The sequence below is a fragment of the Sinocyclocheilus rhinocerous genome, unplaced genomic scaffold (genome assembly GCF_001515625.1).
Source record: "Sinocyclocheilus rhinocerous isolate Xijiao unplaced genomic scaffold, SAMN03320098_v1.1 scaffold12, whole genome shotgun sequence".
NCBI lineage: Eukaryota > Metazoa > Chordata > Actinopteri > Cypriniformes > Cyprinidae > Sinocyclocheilus > Sinocyclocheilus rhinocerous.
In genome coordinates, this window is record NW_015626394.1 from 209696 (window position 1) to 232716 (window position 23021).

The window sequence follows — 23021 nt, forward strand, 5'->3', positions numbered from 1 at the left end:
AAACGAGGATTTGTAAAGAAGAATGTCGGAGGATTTCGATATAAGCCAAGAGGAGACTGGTTTTCCTTTGCTAAAGTAAGGAAACTTTGCTTCCTTTGATCCTGTTAACAAACGCTGGTTTTCACGAGACTCACCGGCGCATGCGCAGCACTGACCTCATATGTCATCAGCCCGGAGCTGCTGCCGTGTGCAATTGTTGGCGCAAGCTACATTAAAGTGATTATTACGTTTTGAATATGGATATTTTTCTTACAAAACGCATTGATTCGCTACAGAAGGCCTATGTCCACCCCCCGGAGCCGTGTGAGACACTTTTTTTAATGGATGGGCGCTTTTTATTTAACTTCTTTTGGACTGATGCATGCAACATCCACTGAGTTGCATTAAACAGCTTGAAAGATCAAAGAAAATTTTTAATATAACTCCGACTGTATTCATCTGAAAGAAGAAAGTCATATACACCTAGGATGACTTGAGGGCGAGTAATTTGTGGGCTAATTTTCATTTTTGGGTGAACTAACCCTTTAAGTACTAAAATTACTAAAACTGAAAAATAAAATAACTAAATATTTAGAAAATGTTAAATGAACTGTTTCTGTTAACTGTTTCAATTAAACATTTCTGAAGCTATATTTCTAACTTTCTTTTAAGTACTAAAGTGATTAAAACAAAAAAAAAAATTTATAAAAATAACTACATCTTAAAGAAAAATAATAAAAACCTGTACAACTAATAAAACTGACAAAAACACAAAATTAATAAACTAACATTTTAATGGAATTGGAAAATATACAAAAATAAATCCAACTAAATCTTAACAATTTCTCAAAATTTGTTTTTTTTAATATAAAATATTGATACTTAAATAAGACAGGGATGTACCTCTACGGATCTTGAAAGAAGAGCTTTCAGATGCGCCCGTATGGTTCTCATCATGGCAGAGAAGAGTATCCGATGCTCTTTTGGGTCTCCATCTGAAACAAATAAACATATATGGTATAAAACCCTCTAGATCATAGTGAAATCTCCTGCTCTAGACCACAGGCACAAACCACCATACCATGGTTCAGATTCTCACCTGTTGTGTCCTGTGAAGTCTCTCCCTGCGGTGGGAGTTTGACATTGGGCTCTGAAACCAGGCGTCTCGGACACCTTATTGGGTGTCCTGTTCCCCTGAACAGGGCAGATTTTTATCGGTTGTTCATTCATTTTAAAACTGATCAGTCCACGTGTGGCTCCTTTGGGAATGTTATCCGAGCAGGTGCGTGTGACGCGGCCTGGTGTGCGTGAGTCCGGTGAAAGATCCCGCCGGTCACCGCTGAGAGACGGCCTGACGGGTCTGCAAGAGAGAAATGGACACAAATACAAATAAAATGTGCCATTATTCAACTGTTAATGATGTTTTGCTCTCTAAAGGTCCTTGCACACCGAGTCCGAAATTTCGTATGCGTTTTTTTGTTTTTCCGTATTTGTCATCCTTTCCAATTAAAATGCTTGCTATGGATGCGAAAACGCAGACCTGCGAATCGAACCTGATCTTAATTTTTTTTATGACGGACGAAAGTTTCGAAGGCAGTGTGTAAACGTGATTGACACAACGTGAGGTTGTATTTATTTTTTAACGTGCGAAAATTTCGGACTTAGTGTGCAAAGACCTTAAACGTGGCTCAGATCCTTGTTTCGATAAAAATAATAAAAATAAATAATAAAAAAATAAATACATCACAGGTCAAAGGTTTGGAATAATTATTGTTTTTGTTGATGTTTTTGATTTGTTACTGTCTCTTTTGCCTACCAAGGCTGCATTTATTTAATCAAAAATACAGTAAAAACAATAATATTGTGAAATATTATTACAATTTAAAATAAATGTTTTCTAACAGAATATATTTTAAACTGTAATATATTCCTTTGATGCAAATCTGAATTTTCAGCATCATAACTCCAGCTTTCAGTGTCACATGATCCACATGATTGATTTTTTTAATCAATTTATTTATTTATTTGTGTGGAAACACTTCCACTCAAAAGTTTTAAGTAAAAAAAAAAATAAAAAAAATAATAATAATTAAAAGTGAAAGTAAAGATATTTATGATGTTACAAAAGATTTATATTTCAAATAAATTCTGTTTTTTGTTTTTTTTCTATTCATCAAAGAATTCTGAAAAAAAACTGTATTATAGTTTTCACAAAAATATTAAGCTGCAAAAACTGCTTTCAACATTGATAATAAGAGCCCTGATTAATAATTTAGCACCAATAATAACTGAGCCAGCATATTAAAATGATTCCTGAACAATCATGTGACACTGAATACTGGAGTAATGATGCTGAAAATTCAGCTTTGAATCACAGGAATAAATTACATTTAAAAATATATTACAATCGAAAACAGTTATTTGAAATGGTAATAATATTTCACAATATTACCATTTTTACTGCATTTTTAATTAAATAAATGCAGCCTTGGAGAGCATAGACATAGAATTATGAAAAATTATAATTACTAGTGTAACAGTGAATCTAGTCTTAACACACACACCTTGCAAAGTGAATAAACAGCTCCATCTAGTGACACTTTCCAAACTTTCAAAGCATCCAAAGCATGGTATACTGAAGTCTTACCTCACCGTTTCACTCCTCTGAGTGTCTTTTGGCAGCACATTTCCATTAGAACTGCTTTTATGAGGCGTTCTTCCATTAAGAGTGACTGAACCCCACTGCCTCTGTGAGACAAGAACTATTTGAACTAAAAGAGTTGCTTTACATAAAAAGACTGAAATTAGACTGTAAATGGACAACACATTTTTATTGGCCGATTATGTGGACATTAGTGCAGATGAAGGCATTATTACCTTGTGTGAGTTGCTGTCCTGCAGTCGAGACAGTGGAGACTGCATGTCAAGACATGAATCTGACGGCTGCTTCTTTTTGGGGATTCTGAACGGGACTGCCATCTACAGCAAATACAATAACTGTTAGAATATTCAAATTATAACGTATTTGTTAATCATTTCACTTTTGCACCATGATAAATCAGCTTAATACACTGCAGCAAACAGTGTGCATTTTTGGGAATTTGTGTAAACATTTTATACAAACTTGTTATAAGAGCAAGTAAAGAACAGTTAAGGAATAACTGGAAGGATTTAAGGAAAAACCAAACATGAATACATCAGAATGTTCTCAAAATGTAAATGTCTAGGAAGCACACAATGAACTGTATTTACAACATTTCTTTCGAATTCATTTTACCTAAATAAATAAATGAACAGAATATCCCACTAAAATTCGGAAATAATAACTTTTACTGTTACCTGCAAAACATACACGTATTCGAGATGCAAAATAAATATATGAAGAGTCTTGTTTTCTGAGGAACTGATCAAAATAAAGTGAGTTTATGCTTAAAACAACAACAAATGTCAAAAATTAAATTAAAAAATAAATTATATATATATATATATATATATATATATTAAAATGTAGTGTAATATTGTCATAATCTTTCGTAACATTATAAATGTCTTTGTCACTTTTATTGCTAAATAAAAGTATTAATAAAAAAAAACATCTGACAGAACCTAAACTTTTGAACAGTGGTGTATAGTTATAATAAATATTTATTTGCTTTATCTGCTATCTTGGATTTTTGGGATGATTTATACCGCTTTACATAGGCAGCAACTACAAGTGATATAAATAGTGCCTGAAAAAAAGATTTCAGTAGTTTCTGCCTTGAATGAAGAATGTTGGAAGACAATGAAGTCGCCAAGAACTTGGTGTATGACGCCTGCGCAGGCAGCTCTTTAGGTTTCGGAACAGAGCCATAGACTTCAAATGTTGCATCCGTTGTACACACAAAAAACCAACCATTCTAAACCGAATCGTTTCTAAATGTATCATCTGAGTGGGCAGAACTGCTCTGGGCACAGTGTTAATTTCTTCAAGCTTTTTAAGCGTAACGAAAGCTCTGAGATTGATTTGTTAAGGTCACAGATGTAATCACATGAAACCATTGGTAATTAAATTTGGTGAAGTCTGATTTAAATCACATGGTCTGTGTTCTGTAGGTAGGGACAGCACGCTACATGGCCCCTGAAGTTCTGGAGTCCAGGGTAAATCTAGAGGACTTAGAGTCCTTTAAACAGATTGATATCTACTCCATGGCCCTGGTGCTGTGGGAAATGGTCTCTAGGTGTGACGTCATAGGAGGCAAGTAAAGCTCTCGATGGATATTTGCTTAAAAGGCACTTACTGTAAAAGCATACTGTAATATTTCAAGTATATCTGTTTTCTTTTTTTAACAGAGGTAAAGAGTTATGAACCCCCATTTAGCTCAAAGGTGTGTGAACAACCTTGTATAGACAGCATGAGAGATCTGGTGTTAAGAGACAGAGGACGACCAGATATTCCAGCGAGCTGGACAGCACATCCAGTGGGTACAATTACAGTCATAAACCACAAAAACATAGGGGTATATATATATATATATATATATATATTATATATATAAATTTAAGATTTCAATATATATGTATATCATAAAAACAAAACTTAAATAATATTAAATATATTAAATGTTCAAAATATCGATTTTCTCAGTAGATTTGATGTATACCAGTGTTTTTTTATTTTTTTGTCCTATGAAAGTTCAGTTATATATATATATTTTTCCAAACATGAGCACGCACACCCACATATATATATATATATATATATATTCACACTGGCATGCTGAAATGATATTCCCAAGCTTCTTAGAAGGTGTTACTGACATTTCTGCTCATAACTTCCCATTTTTTCCTGGTCTTTTAGGGCATGCAGCTCGTGTGTGCGACTATAACAGAGTGCTGGGATCACGACCCAGAGGCTCGTCTGACAGCACACTGCGTGGTGGAACGCTTCAATACTCTGGCACAGGAAGAGCTGGAGAACTCCATCTGCACCCACACACCCATATTGCCATCTACAGAGGACCAAAGCCCATCCCTTCCCTCCCTTCCTCCCTGCACGGACCACAGCACTGGCATCCATCCGCATTTTACATCTGACACGCAGATCTCTGTTTCCTCCAGGCAACCGAGTCAAATGTGACCTGCCTGGAAAAATCAGAGGACTTCTTGTAATCCATATTGATTCATTATGTGGAGCTGGTCTCCGTTTTTCTTTAAACGCTAATCTAAACCAACGGACAAAAGAGGGTTTCTGTTCTAACATATCCTCGTTTACTTGTATAATGTTGTAAAGGATGTTGTCAAGGATGAAAAGGCTGCTTTGTGCCATAAAGAAAAAAAAGAAAGAAAAAAAACAAAAAGCTAATGCAGGTGGAGAGAAGTTAAGGGTACGTGGCAGAAAGCTGCAGAGAGCACCATTATTACTAAAATGTTTTCCCAAAAATGTTTACCACACAATTTTCTGATTTACAATTTTCCATTGCCCTTTCTGACTCACTCACTCATGAAATCCACGTGATCTTCCCATAAACTCATTTTGGGGGGACTTCAATTTGATTAACCACAGAACTGCAGACTATACACCAGCAATACAACTGCTGTTTTTAGACATAAAAAAGACCAGTTTCATTTCATTACTCACACACAGGGTTGTAATTCCTTTTAACTAATTTTATAATAACTTCAAAATGTGATTTGTGCCTGGCATTCCTTTTGCTCCGGATGAGTTGCTTTGCACTGACCCTTTTTTAACCACTGACCGGATTACTTTAATTAAATGACAACTACATGAAGGCTTTTTATCTGGGATTATCAATGTCCTGCTTCAGAAGTTCCTGTTCTATCTAGACTTATTGATTATAATCAATTAGCTTATCCTAATTAAAAGGAAAAAAAAAGCAACTTTTAAAAGATTCCTTAGACTCACTTCTGACGGTAAACAGGATTCAATAAGCTAAAGATCTGTTACGTCAGTGAGCTTGGGTCTCAGACAAATAGAAAAGCATGACACTGACTTGTCTAATTTCTAAAGAGCCTGCATTTATGCTCCATTTTTTAAGCAATCTGAGGTTCACCCGAATTCTACAGAGCTACTTTGAGGGACAGGGAAAATTCATACCAGATTGCACACTGGAAAAAGAACTGATGGAGATAAATACTTTCTGTGCAAATGTCAACATGAACATATGGCAACCTGTTATGCTTTTTCCATTACTGGAGATGAAGCAAACAAAAGTGTAATTTTGCTCATTCCTAGTGTGAACTGGCTTCACAGCTATACAGGTATCACTATATAAAATATATATGCATAATGTGTCCACTGACTTTTTTTTACACAAAGTAGTGTACATTTTACACTACTGCTCAAAAGTTTAGGGTCAGTAAGACTTTTAAATATTTTAAAGAGGGCTCTTACGCTCACCTGCATTTATTTGATCAAAAATACAGTAATATTGTGAAATATGACTACAATTCAAAATAATTGTTTTCTGTTTTAGTATATTTTAAAATATAATTTATTCCAGTGATGGCAAAGTTGGATTTTCAGCATCAATACTCAAAATCTTCAGTGTCACATGATCCTTCAGAACAGTTTCCTTGCTGAATATAAGTATAAAAGTAATTTCTTATTAAAAACCCTTACTGACCCCAAACGTTTGAACATAAAAAAAAAATGTAGTTAAGGTGCAGTATGTTTTTCAGCATTTCTAATCACTGTTTTGTATTGAAACCTTTTTCTGCCTCAGAAAAAAATATATAAAACTGGTAATTGTGAGAAAGTTTAAAATTTGAAGTAAAGTCATGCCGAGTCAAACTTTGAGATATGAAGATGCAATCATAAGAAATAAAGTTGCATTGTAAAGTATAAAACCACAACTGTGATAAAGTGAAATTGTGAAATATATAGTCACAAGATAAATAATGCAAATGGGAGATATAAAGACACCTTTATGTGAAATACAATTGCAAAAAATAAAGTCACGGTTACCTTTAAGGCAGATTACACGATTAAGGCAGAAAAGGGCTTCTTTAGTTTTGCCTTTCCTAGATTATTTTAAATGGTCCTTCAATGTGACATCAATGTTCATGACATACAAAACATTCCATGTCTTAATATTAGATCATAAAGCTACATGCACAATGCAAAATTTTTTTGCAAAATGCCATTTAGCATGTCACACTGCAGAACATTTCAACTAGCCATGGAACTTCCTTCATACAGTATGCCAGTTACTGTGAAATATTTGCATCTCTTCTTGATACCACACAGACAGAGTCATCAAGTCAAATGAAAAAGTTCACTAATAGCTGACATCCTCCAATATATTAACAATTTTATTTTTTCAATCATACTTTCTGAGGCTACAGGGAGTGTATTTAAAACATCAGTGCAGTTGATGGCTCAGCAGAATGACTTGAGTGGAGAGCACAGCTGATGTACCAAACGCTTCGTGGGAATTCTGTATTTTGCTGACAGGAAAATGTAAGAAGATATGTACAAAGGCTGTGGCTTCAGTCTTACTCGGTTTTGATGAGGAAGCTGACCGTAGTGAGGAGGAACAGGAGGAAGACTAACACAAATAAGGCACCACAAGTTTCTCAGCGCAACCAATGCCAGGGCTGAAGCAGAGATTATATGAGATGCAACACTTCAGCCAGCACCACTCCAACTGTTCCCCGCTGACATTTAAACACAAAATCTTAAAGAACTTTGAAACCTCAAATTTGACCAACAAAAAAAAAAACTCTTACTAACATGACCAGCTAACTAAAACCTGAACCTTTAGCAAGGAACAGGTGCTGTTAACACATCTGATTGCACTTAAAGGAACAGTTTGCCCAAAAATGAAAATTCTGCCATCTTTTACTCACCCTCATGTCATTCCAAAACCCTTATTATTTTCCGTGAAATACAAAAGGAGATGTCAGGCAGAATGTCCAAGCTGCTCTTTTCCATGCAAGCTAAGTGAATTGTGACTTATACCTCAGAACTCCATAAAACACCATAAAAGTGTTTATATATCTATAAAACTTGTATACAACAGTCTTCTGAAAAACCAGCCTAACCTAGTTCGGTGGTCTTCCAGTCAGACAAACTAAGATCACTAAACCAACTGGTTTTAGGTGGGGGGGGGTTTTCAGCAGGTCTGAAAAAAAGACTGAAATCTAAGCTGATTTTGATCTAGGCATCTAAATGTGCCACTACTGAACTCAAAGCCAAATATCAGTTATTAGCTTAAATTTCAGTCTGTTATTCAGACTGAAATTTCAAAACATTGCATGACTTTAGAAGACTTGTAATGTAGCTCACAAGTTATATGGACTACATAGAACAACATGAGGGTGAGTCAACTAAAATTGTCATTTTTGGGTAATTTACCCCTGTAAAAATCAACGTTATCAATGCCAATCGAGGTAGAATCAAAGTGGAACGTAGCAGTCCGAAGTCATGAAATTAAACTGCATAACTTTGACCGATCAGAACTTTTGACAGATCTTACTGTATCTCCAATAATACTGTCTAATCGGGTTGCATTTACACATATTACTGTGCACATAGAGAAGATTATAAAGCTAGCTCTTTTCTAGGTTTAAACTGTTAAAGTGCTCAACATAAGCATTAAAAGGATAGTTCACCCAAAAATGAAAATTCAGTTACATTTATTCACCCTTATGTCATTATAAACCTGTATATCCTACTGTGTGGACCCCATTGACTTTCATTGTAAGAACAAAAAAACATATATTTAAAAAATATCTTTGTGTTCCACAGAAGAAAGTAATTCCTATAGATTTTAAATGGCATGAGGGTGAGGACAGAATTTTGGGGGGGTTGAATATCCCTTTAAAATCTCTCTGCAACTAAAGCCAATGTAATTGTTCACTGAACATCAAGCAGAAACAGAAGAGCAGGCCTCAACCCAAACACTTCCATCTGGCCCAGATTTTGTGTATAGCGCCTGCCAGCTTCATTTACCAGTGCGAGAACGAGAAAAAGACAGCATAATACGAAAGCCAAGCCAACGCTTTCTCTCTCATCAGGACTCCAGCTGCGTCTTGCTAAGCAATAACAACTTGCATCTCACCAGTTATCAACGCAGCTAGCTGTCTGTCCTTTTGAACCCCACCTTCTTGAATGAGCTCCCCTAATCCTGCATTTCATTTGATACCATATAAATCATGATAAGTCAGTACGATTTTAAAAGAATCAGAAAACTTTGACCGTACCGTGGTCAACACCACAGTATGGTTAGATTAAGAAGTTCACCTCAAACACAATCCCACGTTAAGAACTGTCACACTGTACTCAGCCCTCGTTACATACGACACTCGTTAAGGCAACATCAACAAACAATATCTGTGTGCAGATTGAATAAATCATTCACTGTGTAGTTCTACAAAAATCTTACCACCGAGGGATGCAAAATATGAACATCAGAGTGCAAACCCGCAAGTCCACAAAGCGTGTTACAAACACTCAAACTGAAGATATGTTTCAGGAATCATACAAAGGAGAGTGTATGTCTTCATCAGTGAGAGAGGGAACACCGGAGCAGAGGTTTACTGCAGCGGGATGCTGTACAATGCCTGGACTCAGGTCTTAAAAGGTCAGAGGTTATGGGTTTTCTGGAGGGGAGACTGGGAAAGAGCTATGGGCCGCCGTTTTCCACAGTGGTTGGTAATACACCCAGCCTTCACCCTAGAAAAAGACAAAAAAAATTAGAGAACTTAAAAAATATAATACCAAAGATTATCCAATTAAGTGGGCCAAACCAGAAGTTAGCATTACCATAATCCCCTCGATAAAAAGGCAATAGGATTTTTACATATGCTTTTGAATTACTGCAGAAGATAAGTGAGAAGATCTGTGACCAACAAGAGTTTTGATTCTCATACGTTGTGTTTGGCAAGATGGTCTCTACAAATACTACTGTTTTGAAGCCTAAATATAATTGGCAGAAGTAAAAAGCTAAAGGTAGGCTTTAAACAAACTACACCACGGTCAGATGACTTCAACTTCACCATGACTAAGCTTCTGACAACTCTTTCAATCTTTATTTAAAATCTACAAGTTGGAAAAGTTGAGTTAGAATAGTTTGCAAGAGCGTGATAAACACAAAGCAGACTACAGAGAGTAGATGAGTTCTCCTGATCAGAGTGGTGACATTTAATGATCCTGACAACCTCTGTAGTCACTTTTAAGCAAACTGCCTGTTTCAAGACACATAATAACTTTTTAAAAAATCACTGATGTGTTTTATGTTGTAGAATAAAGTGTGAAAATATTTCAAGCTTCCATTAACCACAGACCTTATTTCAGGCATTTAACCAAAAATCCATTCAAAAAACCCACTGACTACAGGACAATGGAAACGAAAGTGCTTGTTTCTGAGTTTTAAGACTCCTTCCTGCAGCTCTCCACTCAAGCTTCACCTTAACACTCAGCATTTGAAGTTAATGTCACCTGTTACCCATTTCCAAGTGAAACAGTGCATTCACTGAGACAAAATGAACCATGGAACTTCATTTTAATAGTGCAAAATGGGGGTGTGGGAGTGGGAGGTGTTGAAAAGTACAAGAATCTGTCACATTTCAAGGACAAAAATTAATTTTATTTATAAAAACATTAGCTGGAAAAAAACTACAAAAAGAAGAAAAAAAGCAATCCTTAACCAGAGGTTATCTACAATAACAGTACATCCACAGTATCTTCTACTATATATACAGTGGGTACAGAAAGTATTCAGACCCCCTTAAATTTTTCACTCTTTGTTATATTGCAGCCATTTGCTAAAATCATTTAAGTTAATTTTTTTTCCTCATTAATGTACACACAGCACCCCAGTGCTTCTACTAAATACTGAGCAAAGGGTCTGAATAGTTAGGACCATGTGATATTTCAGTTTTTCTTTTTTTAATAAATCTGCAAAAATGTCAACAATTCTGTGTTTTTCTGTCAATATGGGGTGCTGTGTGTACATTAATGAGGAAAAAAAATTAACTTAAATGATTTTAGCAAATGGCTGCAATATAACAAAGAGTGAAAAATTTAAGGGGGTCTGAATACTTTCCGTACCCACTGTATATATATATATATACACATAAATATAAATTAGTATATGATAAAAAAAAATAAGATGCAGATGTGTTCTTACTTTGCGCTCAAAGTATTTGGTCCTCCATGCTGTCTGTGTCTCTGCGCGATGCCTCTCCTCTTTCCTCTGCCTTTCCTCCAGGAAACGCTTCTGTTCCGTGGCTTTATCCATATCCCTTTCCTTCAGAGACTCCGTCACACGCTGCCACAGTCGCCTGCAGGGAGAGGAGTCACATGTTAAAGATGGAGCCTTCGCACCGCTTTCAGTAAATGCCTCTGAATCCACAGATAAGAAGACAGCTATGGTTTTCACTTATAGGAATAGTTCATCAAAAAAATAAAAAAATTATTACATTTCCTCACCCTCATTTTGTTCCAAACCCATATAATTTTCTTTCTCAGTCCTTCACAATTTAATGTTTGAAACTATTCGTTTAAATGAGTTATTTTCTGAATTAATTGTGTAGTTTAATTAATTGTGTGTACAATCGTGTGGTTTGAATACGATAAAAAAACGTAAAATTATTTTTTTTGCATAAACTGATTGGCTGGTGTTACCTAGATTCATAGGGTCCTTGCAGCTCATTGGGCCGTACTCTTTTACTGGTGACTGGGAGTTTGTTAACGTCTAGGACACGTGTCTCCCCGCTGGTGTAGGTAAACTCCAGCACGCCGTTCCACTCACCCTGTACTCGGCACACCACGGAGTTGGTGGGGTTGTGTTTGACCTCCGCATTCACTCTGTGGAACAAAGCACAGGTTTTTGTTACAGTCCACTGGCTCAGCTTTCTGATTAAAGTGCTCATATCATGATCTTTAAAAGTCGACATAAAAATGAAAATTCACCCCATTTATTTTCTAAATGCATGTTGCTGATTCTAAGTCCCCGCCCTACTTTTTTTTTTGATAATCTGTTTTGGATGTACAAGTGATACTGTCACTTGTAGAACTCCTCAATCCAAAAAGACCATTTACTGATACTAAGGCTGTCCAAATACTTTTTCAGCCAGTTGCACTTGTCACCTTCATTTGTATAGAATCCCTGATCATTTCAGTCTGATCTTTGCTGGATTGTTTTGTGAACCTGTCACAATGTAATGGAGCAGTGCAAACTAGGACCCCACAGCAAACCCACACTGAAGGCACAGCACCAAAAAAATAGCCAGTTTAATTCTAGGGGTCAAAAAGAAGTTGGGAAATTATTACAGATAAATACAGTTTGGCTTACATTTTTCTTATTGAATATAGTGTTTGTTCACTTTTCTGAACTACATATAATCTGGACATTCAAGTCTGGGGTCAGTAAGATTTTTTGTGTATATGTAAGATGTCTCTTATGCTCACCTAGGCTGCATTTATTTGTTCAAAAATACAGTAAAAAAAACATAATATTGTGAAATATTGGGACAATTTAAAATGTTTCTTATGTGAATATATTTTAACAATTAATTTAATCTTGTGCTGGCAAAGCTGAATTTTTAGCAGCCATTACTCCAGTCTTCAGTGTCACATGATCCTTCAGAAATCATTCTAATGAGCTGATTTGGTGCTTAAGAAACATTTCTTATTATTATCAGTGTTGAAAAAAGTTGTGCAGCTTAACAGTTTTGTGGAAACCAAGATAAAATTTTTTGTTCAAGTTCAAAAGAACAGCATTTATTTGAAATGAAAATCTTTTGTAACATTATAACTGTGTTTGCAGTCACTTTTGATCAATTTAATGCATTCTTATAACGGTAGTGTATACTAATTAACAGTTCTTTAGGGCTGCTGTATAAATTTACATTGAAAACACTATACTGAAAATGGAGTCAAGTAATGTGATCCTGACCTGTGCAGCTTGCCCCCATAGAAAGGCTTTGTCTGGAAGGTGATGATTGCAGAGTAGCCTGTCGTGGTGCAGTTGACATTGACCTTTCCTCCCAGTTCCACCCAGGGCACAGTGAGGATAGAGCGGGCATAAGCAGAGGGCAGACTGAAGGTGTATTCTTCACCGTGCTCCAATAGGTGTAGATAACCTGCGAGCACATGAATTAACATTTCTAACGATCAACAGTGGAAATGTTAATGCAAAAGTGGGTGCGAGGCAGGCAAAACTCACCTTCTCCGATCATAGAGACGCCAATGGACATGCCCATGAACTTGCTCTTGGTCCACACATGCGTGTTGACACACATCTGTCTCTCCTGGCATTCTGCATAGAAGCCCGACACAGGTGGATGATGGGAAACCTGCTCAGCCACGAAGCGGACATTGTAGCAGTCTGACGCGCATGAGGTCCCTTCTTTCGAAACCGCTGTTGGAGGTGTCGTCGCCTTGGGTACTTTCCAAGAGCAGTGGAAGGTCTCTCCGATGATGGGGTTGTAGGGCTTCCTGGCAATGGCACCTTTGCGACCTTCGTGGAAGGAAGTGAGGTAATACTCCACAAATCGGACCATGCGGTCCATTGGGCTGGAGCCATCAGTGATGGCGACAAAAAGGTCCGGATGGGACATGAAGTCTGCATACATTTCCAACAGGGAGCGCTTCTCCAGAATGAAAGTAGGCAGGACCACCTACACGCCCATGTGAAACACTATATTAATTCATAATTAATCAATTGTACACTGAAAAATAAAATGTTGATGAAAGCATTAAAAACCATAAAACAAAGATTTCAGTATTTCTACTTCAAAATTTCATGTTCAATGTGCTACTTGACATTTCTTTTTTAATTATTTGTGAAATTTATCAGCAATTTCGGAGTAAACATTTTTAAAGCCAATTTTTTTTTGGTGTATAACAGAATTAATTCAAAATGGTATAACTGGATGAAATGAGAGCCATTAATGAGATGGAGCTGATATACCCTGGTGAGGTCCATGCCCAGTTTGAGCTGAGAGAGGAGGTGCAGAATGATGCTGCGCTCCTCTTCGACAGCACCCAGTTCCTCCTCCTCGGCCGGAGCTGAATCATCTACCTCTTGTGTGGCATCAATCTCCTCCTGCTCCTGAAACCCACACCAAACTCCATGATTGCATCCTACTCAACCAGTAAAATCCTATAACCACAAGGACAAAACCAGCTTTTTTTTGGAGCCCCCAAAATCTCTACGGGGTTTCCACATCTTTTGACCAATGACCATTCCTGACCTTTTAATAACTTTATTACATTAGTGTTTTTTTATTTTTTTTTTACATTTTATAGAGGCAGAGGCTTAATTATACAGTGGGGGAAAAAGCCAAAAAAGAAATAAAAAAACAGTGTTGTTATTGTTAACTATATAACTATTAAAAATAATTTCCAATTAAAATAAAGCCCAAATAAAATAAAATATAAATAATAAATGATAAACTAATAAAGAAAGTTTGCCTTGGCTACTAACTGAAATAAAAATAAATGAAAGTGGTGCAGAAATATTTTTAAAAATGACCAAAACGCATAACATAAATTACTAAAATGTTAAATAAAATTAAAATTACAACAGAAAATAGAATAGAATAAAAGCTAATGGCTGATTAAACATTTTATAATATTATAAAATAATATTTTCTATAGAAAATGTACATAATTTAAGATTGTAATGACTTCCATAACTTTCCAGGCCTGAAAATCATCATTTTAAAATTCCAAGGTATTATTACTAGGTGTTCCATGAACCATTTCTCGATGATATTCTATATCATAGCTTGCCTCAACAAACACCACTAATGACACCTGCCAAAAACAGCTTTACATAATGTAGAATATTTATAGATTTTTCTGTATATGATTGTTTTTGCAATGTAAATCTATCTGTTATGCTGCCTGAAATGATGGATGATACAGTTATGTGAAGCAAAATATTATGCAAGAATATTCAGGGGGAAAAAAAACATACAGCATAGTAAACATTTAACACCACAGACAAGTTTACTTAGGTTAATAGGGAGCCCTGTCTACAGTCCAACATTCAGGAAGGCTCAGGTGTTTGTTTACGTGAAGGTAACTGAAGCAAAGGATTACTCTTGAGATTCACACCAGCATCTGCTAGGAATACAATCATCAATGGTTGTGTTGCCGTGTCAAAATACAGAGGCAAAACATATATGGATACTTTAGACATTCAAAATGCATGAATGCCATTAATTTTATAACAAAATATCAAACCACATTTTTTTTTATTTTTTTTTTTTTATTGTAAACAAAGATAGCACACTTCAAGCCAAATAATTAAAAAAGAAGGTATTAAAATAGATCTTCTGTTGAAGACAAAGCACATGTTCCTTCAGAAATCATTCTAATTTGTGGATTTGCAGCTAAAGAAACAATTCTTCTTATCCTCAATGTTGAAAAAAGTGTTGTTGCTTTTCAGGCTTGTTTGATTAATTGAAATTTCAAATGAACAGCATTTTAAATCGTACTGTAACAGAACATACTGTTACAGCACTGACTCAACCAATGGTGTGAGACCAGGGCGGCAATTTTTTGTGGCCTGACCAATGGCAGACAAGCTTTAAGGCAGTGAACTACACCTGTAATTATGCTACTAGGACACTTGTTTGAACTTGAGGAGAACTGACTTGGAACCAGCTGTTTAGATCACTATAACCTATATTATACTATACTATAACCACAAAAAACACTAGCGCCGTTAGTTCTGAGAAAAGCATCATTTGTTTGCAGATGCCACATGATTTGATATTGTATCTAATGCAACGACATTCACACATACTTAAGTGCATTCAAATACTTTTTTTGAGACATTTAGGCATGGTTTCACAGACAGGGCTTAGGTTAAGCCAGGATTAGGCCACAGTTCAATTAGGACATTTAAGTATTTTTTATAAATGTGCCTTAGGAAAAATATTACTGGTGTGCATCTTGAGACCAAACAGTTGCACTGACATATTTTAAGGTATGTCAGTGTAAGTTTTTTTCAGTTAAAACAGCCCAGACATGCATTTTAGTCTGCAATTAGGCTTAAGCTTTGTCTGTGAAACCGGGGATAAATTATTATAAATATAATTAAAAATATGTCTAATCTAAGACAAGCTCAGATCCTCAGAAATTTTCCACACCATTTGTCAGTGACCAAGACTCACACTTTTTGACCATTGACTTTTCAAGTCATGTGTAATCATTCAATAAGGACTTTTAAAGATTATTCAAACTCAGATTTGTTTGCTCAGCATGGGTTCTTTGCAAATCATTTAGACCCATTTGTAAAATGATTGACTGAGAACACAGTTTGCAAGAATGATAAAAAAAAAGTTTAGACACAAATCTTACCCTAGCAATATCACAGGAGTCCATTTCTAAAGGTTCCAGAACGGTTCCCTCTGTTTTACCATCATCTCTGGTAATGCTGGGTAGCGTCCCTCCATTCTTCAGGATGTCAGGAAGTTTTGGTTCCAGCCACTCGAGGGCAGGGCCTACAGGGCACACAAAACCTGGCTCAGAGGTGCTCATATCACCGGCCCACCAGCACGATGCCCACAACCCAACAGCAGCTTCTAATGCCACAGGAATTCTGGGTGTTTAGCGCTCTGAAACTGACACAGAGCTCTCAGTGGAAACCTGAGCCCAGGGTCTCACAGTCTGCACGGAGCCCTGCCCATTGTTGGCTTGTTTGCTTATTGGCTCGGAGACTAATCTGGAGGTTTTTGTTTTGTTCCAGTCGTTAGGAAGTTCACAAGCTGGATCACTACTTTTTACAGTAGAAATGCAGGTGATCCTGGAACTGTGGGATGTTTACATGTTGGTTCTTTCCAGTCAGAGAGTAATAAAATATGTATGCTTCATGAATGGGTTGCATTAAAGTCGCTTGACAACTAGAAGGCTTCAGTTTTGCAAAACACCAAGAGTCCCCAAACATGCAAATCTGACAGGAGGCATTTTCATCCAAGAACTGACAATGGTATGGTAACACAATTTGGTAAGTCTGTCAACCGCCGCACTTGAGTGACGCCAACAGAGCTCTGGTTACCTGCAGAAGTCTATCAGTGGTGGATACAGTTCCTCATTAATTATAAAACAATATTCCACTCCCTGAGCAGGGCTCTAGCTCAGAAATTCTACAGGCACAAACATGACCTGAGATTATAAGATTTGTGACCACAAACTCTTGTGGTTTTTCTATAATTAACTACCATTTTTCTGTTCAGCTATTGGTTATCTTGGTACACCCAGACACTGTGATGTGAGCAGAAAGACTTGTGACGTTGTGTATTTTGATCGTATTGCATTGACCTGGATTACACATAAGGATCAGTGAGTCGCAGTGAATATGTGATTTAAGGTATTCAATAACTGTCTGATAGCAGATTTGCTGAAAGAGAGTATGGGGGTCTGTAACTCTAAAAGAGTCTACATTTTAAATTTTTGGATTGCATTTCAGCAACTAATAGAGGAGTGTTACACAAATTCTACACTATGATGGTATTCAACAAAAAGGGGAGGCCGTACTTGCTCCTTTATTTTTTTTTACTTAAATCATGACATTGCTTTTGTACTTCCAGACATTTTGATGCTAAAAAGATGAATACATTTAAATACATGACTAGTAAGTAATAGACTGTTATATCAACAAGGACAGTGTTTCCTAAAAGCACCGTAAGCCTATGGCACCAATGGGCTCTATGATCTTGACGTTTTTGAGGAAAGTAGTCATAAACAATTAATCAGTGAATATTTATGTGATAACTGTGCCCGACTGGCCGATAAAACTGGGTAAAATCAACAGTACTGCAAAGTGAAACTGCACATTTTCTGTAGTTTAATTTGTTAGTAATAAATTATACAATATCAGCATTCTAACAGCCACCCTGCTCTCCAGACAGCGATATATCACACCAATGTTTATGTTTACACATCAACAATGCTTATTTGGTATTCAGAAACTTGGCAGAATCCAGTCATTGAAAGGCAAATAAAGAGGTCAGACAGATACAGCAATATTATTCCTAAATGCCAAAAAACTAACAATAAGAGTAAATATGGGAAAGTGTGCTAAACCTTGTGCTGTTTCTGACTGTGTGCAGCACCAGCAGCTCTGCATATCCTTCCAAAATACCTAATATTAAACACAAGTGCCTGCAGTCGCTTCACAATGTAATTTAGGCTTTACAAAGTGTTTGTTATTGAAGGATGGGAGAGTTGCACTACAATGGAAAAGTCCTGCAGCTTGTGAGTAATGCCTCCCATTTCTCTAATGTAACTGCATCGTCAGTGAACTAAAGCACTGCATCTCTTTTCAAATGTGAAGATGATATTTACATAAAGTCTTAAAGGCACAGCAAAAAAAGAGCCCATTTAATCCTAAAGGAGAGGGTGGAAAATGGTCATGTAAAGCTAAATTATGACTGTTAAAAACACTTGCTAATCTAATATAAGCAGTGAATATGTGATTTAAGGTATTCAATAACTGTCTGATAGCAGATTTGCTGAAAGAGAGTTTGGGGGTCTGTAACTCTAAAAGAGTCTACATTTTAAAAAAGGGAGGCCGTACTTGCTCCTTTATTTTTTTTTACTTAAATCATGACATTGCTTTTGTACTTCCAGACATTTTGATGCTAAAAAGATGAATACATTTAAATACATGACTAGTAAGTAATAGACTGTTATATCAACAAGGACAGTGTTTCCTAAAAGCACCGTAAGCCTATGGCACCAATGGGCTCTATGATCTTGACGTTTTTGAGGAAAGTAGTCATAAACAATTAATCAGTGAATATTTATGTGATAACTGTGCCCGACTGGCCGATAAAACTGGGTAAAATCAACAGTACTGCAAAGTGAAACTGCACATTTTCTGTAGTTTAATTTGTTAGTAATAAATTATACAATATCAGCATTCTAACAGCCACCCTGCTCTCCAGACAGCGATATATCACACCAATGTTTATGTTTACACATCAACAATGCTTATTTGGTATTCAGAAACTTGGCAGAATCCAGTCATTGAAAGGCAAATAAAGAGGTCAGACAGATACAGCAATATTATTCCTAAATGCCAAAAAACTAACAATAAGAGTAAATATGGGAAAGTGTGCTAAACCTTGTGCTGTTTCTGACTGTGTGCAGCACCAGCAGCTCTGCATATCCTTCCAAAATACCTAATATTAAACACAAGTGCCTGCAGTCGCTTCACAATGTAATTTAGGCTTTACAAAGTGTTTGTTATTGAAGGATGGGAGAGTTGCACTACAATGGAAAAGTCCTGCAGCTTGTGAGTAATGCCTCCCATTTCTCTAATGTAACTGCATCGTCAGTGAACTAAAGCACTGCATCTCTTTTCAAATGTGAAGATGATATTTACATAAAGTCTTAAAGGCACAGCAAAAAAAGAGCCCATTTAATCCTAAAGGAGAGGGTGGAAAATGGTCATGTAAAGCTAAATTATGACTGTTAAAAACACTTGCTAATCTAATATAAGCAGACCTTAATGTATGCTTCAAAAAAAAAAAAAGCTGCCAATTTTGTGCTAAAATCTTGACCAAGAATAGCAGAGAGGATTGGAATACAAGAAAAGTCTCTTGCTGTATGTCACATAGGAGCAGCACCGATCAATAATTTCTGTGATGGAAGCTGTGCTTATAAATAACCCTCTTGCTGTCTTTTACTGGAAGAGAAATGCTTTCACTTAACATCTAGTACTGCAGTAGCATTAGAAAAAGTATAAAGCAAAGTCAGGTCTAATATTAGAAGAGCCAGACAGAGCAAAAACTGCCAGATGTCTAGCATTATGAACCTCATTTCACATTTTTATCATTTTTTCAAAATATTTGTTATCATTTTTCCCTGATGTCCATTCAGTCACAGTTTAGTTTTTCCATTATCCAATTTCCCTTGGGCATGTACACAAGTAATGCATTTGTGACGTGGAAATGAAGAGATATAAACACATCTACTGCTACAGTCAACAAAATGAAGAAAACCATAAGGATCAACACACAGATATAAAAACACTCACCAGCAAGAGGAGCTTTCTGCCGAGCCACTTGTTGGAGCTGCAGGATATGCAGGCAGTCGCTGAGGCAGGTCATGGTAGCCAAAGAGGTGGCTTTCAGCAGCAGCAAGTCTTGGTCCAAGGGAGAGGGTCCCTGGGAGGAGGGCAGACCCTCAATACTCTGGATCAGGTATCTGTGCTGGCCCTGCGCCTGGCTCATCATCTAGAGGAGTATTTGTTGGTTAATGAACGTCCTACACCTCAAAACTTCAGATCAGATGCTTGTGAAGTTCCAAAGAGACTGTGCAATTGGGCCTTTAAAAGCATCACTCAGTCTCACCTCTCTGGCCTCCAGCAAGTGATCAGGCAGCAGCGACTTTCTGCTGGAGTAAAGAGATGAGCTGCGCTGCAGCTGGGACAGGCCCAACAGGGCGTTTGAGTTCTGGTTGACCCTGTGTTGAGATCCTGGAGAGCTGCCACTGCCCTGAGACGCCATGGAGAGACTGCGAGTCTGAAGTGGTGGGTTTGTCTGTGGGATTACGGATAATTGTTGAAAGAATTAGATCACCCAGAAATGACAATTTCATCATCATTTACCGCATTTTGATCCAAATCTGTATTTCCAAGGAACACTAAAGGAGAGATTTTAATGCTAGAAAGCTGGTGATGATTTTGACATTGAAGCTCCAAGAAGGTCAAATAAAAGTAGTCATTATAATTTATGCGCTATAATCAAAGTCTTCTGAGATTTTGTGTGAGAAGCTGACCCGAAATATAACTCATTACTGACTGATTATCGTTCCCTGAGCTGCATCTCATTCAGTCACATAAAGTCAAATATGCTGTGCAAAGTCACATCATACCAGTTTGCTTGTTTAATTTTTAACACCATTTCAGTTTCTTTGGCTATCAACATAGCAAAAACTATACTTGCTAGCAAAATACCAGACTTGATGTCAATGATGCCAAATGGCATTGGTTCTCGAAAGAACGTTGGTTAAATTGATCAGTTTTGAATGATATGATGGTGAATAAATGATGACAAAATTTTAAACTCTGAATTATCTATTTGTAATTTAATAGATTGCCTGTCTCTTCCTGTAACTTAATAAGTCACTGAGCAGTACGGTTTAGTTAATAGTATTACAGGAGTCTGGATGTAAGTCTCACTTTGCCCAGCGCCTCCGTGTGGTGCTGCGCACAGATCTGCAGTCGGCTGACCCAGTGCTGTCGCTCCTTTGCATCTGAGGCTGAAGTTACGCAAACAGGTAATGAAAAATATTTAAATATAAATGATAATATTGGGATAATAATAATATTATTTCAGATTTTTTTTATATGGGATATGCGATATGGTTAAGAGGGCAGAATATAAATAAAAGGAAGTGAAACCATCTAAGACTGAAAAAAGTAGCAAAAAAGAAAGAGTGAAAGAGATCATGTGACAACCTCTAAGTTTGTATTGCTCTCCGCTGATGGCATTGACAGTGAACGTGTGTGAATCTTCATCGCTGGGGGAAATCACCGCACCAGCTAATGGCAGCGAGCCCCTGGGCTTCTGATTCCTGGACTGCTCATTCACAAAATATTCCAGCAGTCCTGCCTCATTGTTGAGCACAAAATATCTATAATGCAGAAAACATAACAGTTTAGGAGTTTATGAAATATTTTAGGTCTAAAGTATCTATTATTTGATATGAACAGGACCAAATGGAATCTGTGCTGATGACGGGGAAAATCTTTAAAATTCTGCAAGAAAAATGCAATACTCACCGATACTGCCATCCAGTCACAAGATTGGTGTACTTCATCAAATACCCATCCACCTTTTCCATCAGATCACTTCAGTTGATAAAAAGAAAAACATCATGTTGTCAAAGACAAAGTACTAGTGTGTGCAAGATATTCATACCATTACCTAAAAAATGGTAACACCAAATATCAACCAAACATTGTATAATATACACAACCATTCGCAGGATTCTGGGAGATCAATAACTATTTAACTGTACCAGATAATGGTCTATCGTGTATATGTATATATAATGAAAGTGAAAGGAGATTGAGGCTGTCATTCTGCATAAAATCTTATTTTGAGATTAATGGAAGAAAGAAAATCATACGGGTTGGGACGACATGACAGAAATATCAGTGGCATTCGTTTACTCCGGAAATGGGATATTATACAACCTCACCTTCGAATTAAAAAGTAGCTTTTGCGGTTTAATATCGAGCAGTTAACATGTTTCATAATTAAATACTGCTTTTTTGTAAAGGAGTTATTATTGTGTGAAGTACCTGTATTGCCAGGATTTGGAGCCCGTCCTGCAGGAACTCTGTGAGCCGCCGTGATGCTCCAGCACGGCTTCAGTCTGCATGCTCGGATCCTTCCTATGATATACAACTCAGCTATCACTTCACCTGCCGCACAAAACACCGACCAGCCGAGTTCATATGGCGGACCTAAAGTCAGAATGATTTGTTATGGCCGCTGCTTTAATCATCGCACTGGTTTAATGCTCTGAACTACAGAACCTCTGGCATGTTTATGTCTCGTGCAGCCATGACAGAGCGTGAAGTCATTCGCGATCCGCATCATGTGACAGGCGGTAGTCTAAAACATTCATTAAACCGCACAAACAGAATTATTAGGTTATATTTATTTTATGCATAGCATATTGATCACATCAATATAGTTTTCTAGAATGACATTTTTAGTGTTATTTTACTTCCGAACCGCCACATAATCTACCTTTCAAATTAAAAGTCTTAGGTGGAGACCAGACGGAAGCACGCTAGCTGAGCTCTCGTTTTGATTGGCCAGATGACGTTCAAAGTCAATTTATGGTGAAATGTCGATTACAAACATTTTTTTAAAATTATTATTTACCTGTATTATTATTTATATTATGCTGTATATTTTCTATTTCTTTGTTGTGTAGTTTATATTTGTTCAGTACCTTTATGTTATATGTTGGAAACCAATAATAAATAAAAAAATAAATAATAATAAAGATATATATATATATATATATATATATATATATATAAATAAAAAAC

The 23021-nt window shown here is 36.6% G+C and overlaps 2 protein-coding genes across 6 annotated transcripts in view; one reads left to right on the forward strand and one right to left on the reverse strand.

Moving 5' to 3' along the window:
* Positions 1 to 6235, forward strand: part of LOC107714146 (TGF-beta receptor type-2-like) — a 13321-nt gene extending 7086 nt beyond the window's left edge. For 2 of the 3 annotated variants that reach the window (XM_016519893.1, XM_016519901.1), the window contains exons 5-7: positions 4075 to 4216; positions 4312 to 4439; positions 4820 to 6235. In XM_016519893.1, coding sequence (XP_016375379.1) covers positions 4075 to 4216; positions 4312 to 4439; positions 4820 to 5098 — 549 coding nt within the window. In that variant the 3' untranslated portion in view covers positions 5099 to 6235. The remainder of the gene's footprint in view (positions 1 to 4074; positions 4217 to 4311; positions 4440 to 4819) is intronic. The other variant, XM_016519907.1, reaches the window with a different exon arrangement.
* A 2533-nt stretch (positions 6236 to 8768) lies between these two features.
* On the reverse strand, positions 8769 to 22690 carry LOC107714164 (oxysterol-binding protein-related protein 11-like). 3 transcript variants are annotated; one of them, XM_016519925.1, is made up of 14 exons: positions 22497 to 22690; positions 22260 to 22424; positions 21735 to 21803; positions 21411 to 21586; positions 21132 to 21211; positions 20302 to 20508; positions 19986 to 20184; positions 16304 to 16446; positions 13902 to 14042; positions 13155 to 13608; positions 12885 to 13071; positions 11612 to 11794; positions 11115 to 11268; positions 8769 to 9658 (listed from the first exon to the last, which is right to left on the reverse strand). In XM_016519925.1, exons 2-14 carry the CDS (start codon positions 22337 to 22339, stop codon positions 9575 to 9577), a joined length of 2157 nt encoding a protein of 718 aa, XP_016375411.1. In that variant the 5' UTR covers positions 22340 to 22424; positions 22497 to 22690; the 3' UTR covers positions 8769 to 9574. The 3 variants fall into 3 exon arrangements, with proteins under 3 accessions (XP_016375411.1, XP_016375419.1, XP_016375405.1); XM_016519933.1 differs by having other exon boundaries at positions 20302 to 20490; positions 22260 to 22690; XM_016519919.1 differs by having other exon boundaries at positions 22260 to 22690.
* Between the last annotated feature and the right edge of the window lie 331 nt (positions 22691 to 23021).

Bases quoted from the DNA above. Each gene is read 5' to 3' on its own strand.
- LOC107714164 (XM_016519925.1), bottom strand. From the start codon at position 22,339: ATGCAGACTGAAGCCGTGCTGGAGCATCACGGCGGCTCACAGAGTTCC. The intron at 21,212-21,410 runs GTTGTCACATGA...GCGTAACTTCAG, and splicing joins AGAGCAATACAAACTTAGAG to CCTCAGATGCAAAGGAGCGA. The intron at 16,447-19,985 runs GTGAGTGTTTTT...TGTGCCCTGTAG, and splicing joins GCAGAAAGCTCCTCTTGCTG to GCCCTGCCCTCGAGTGGCTG.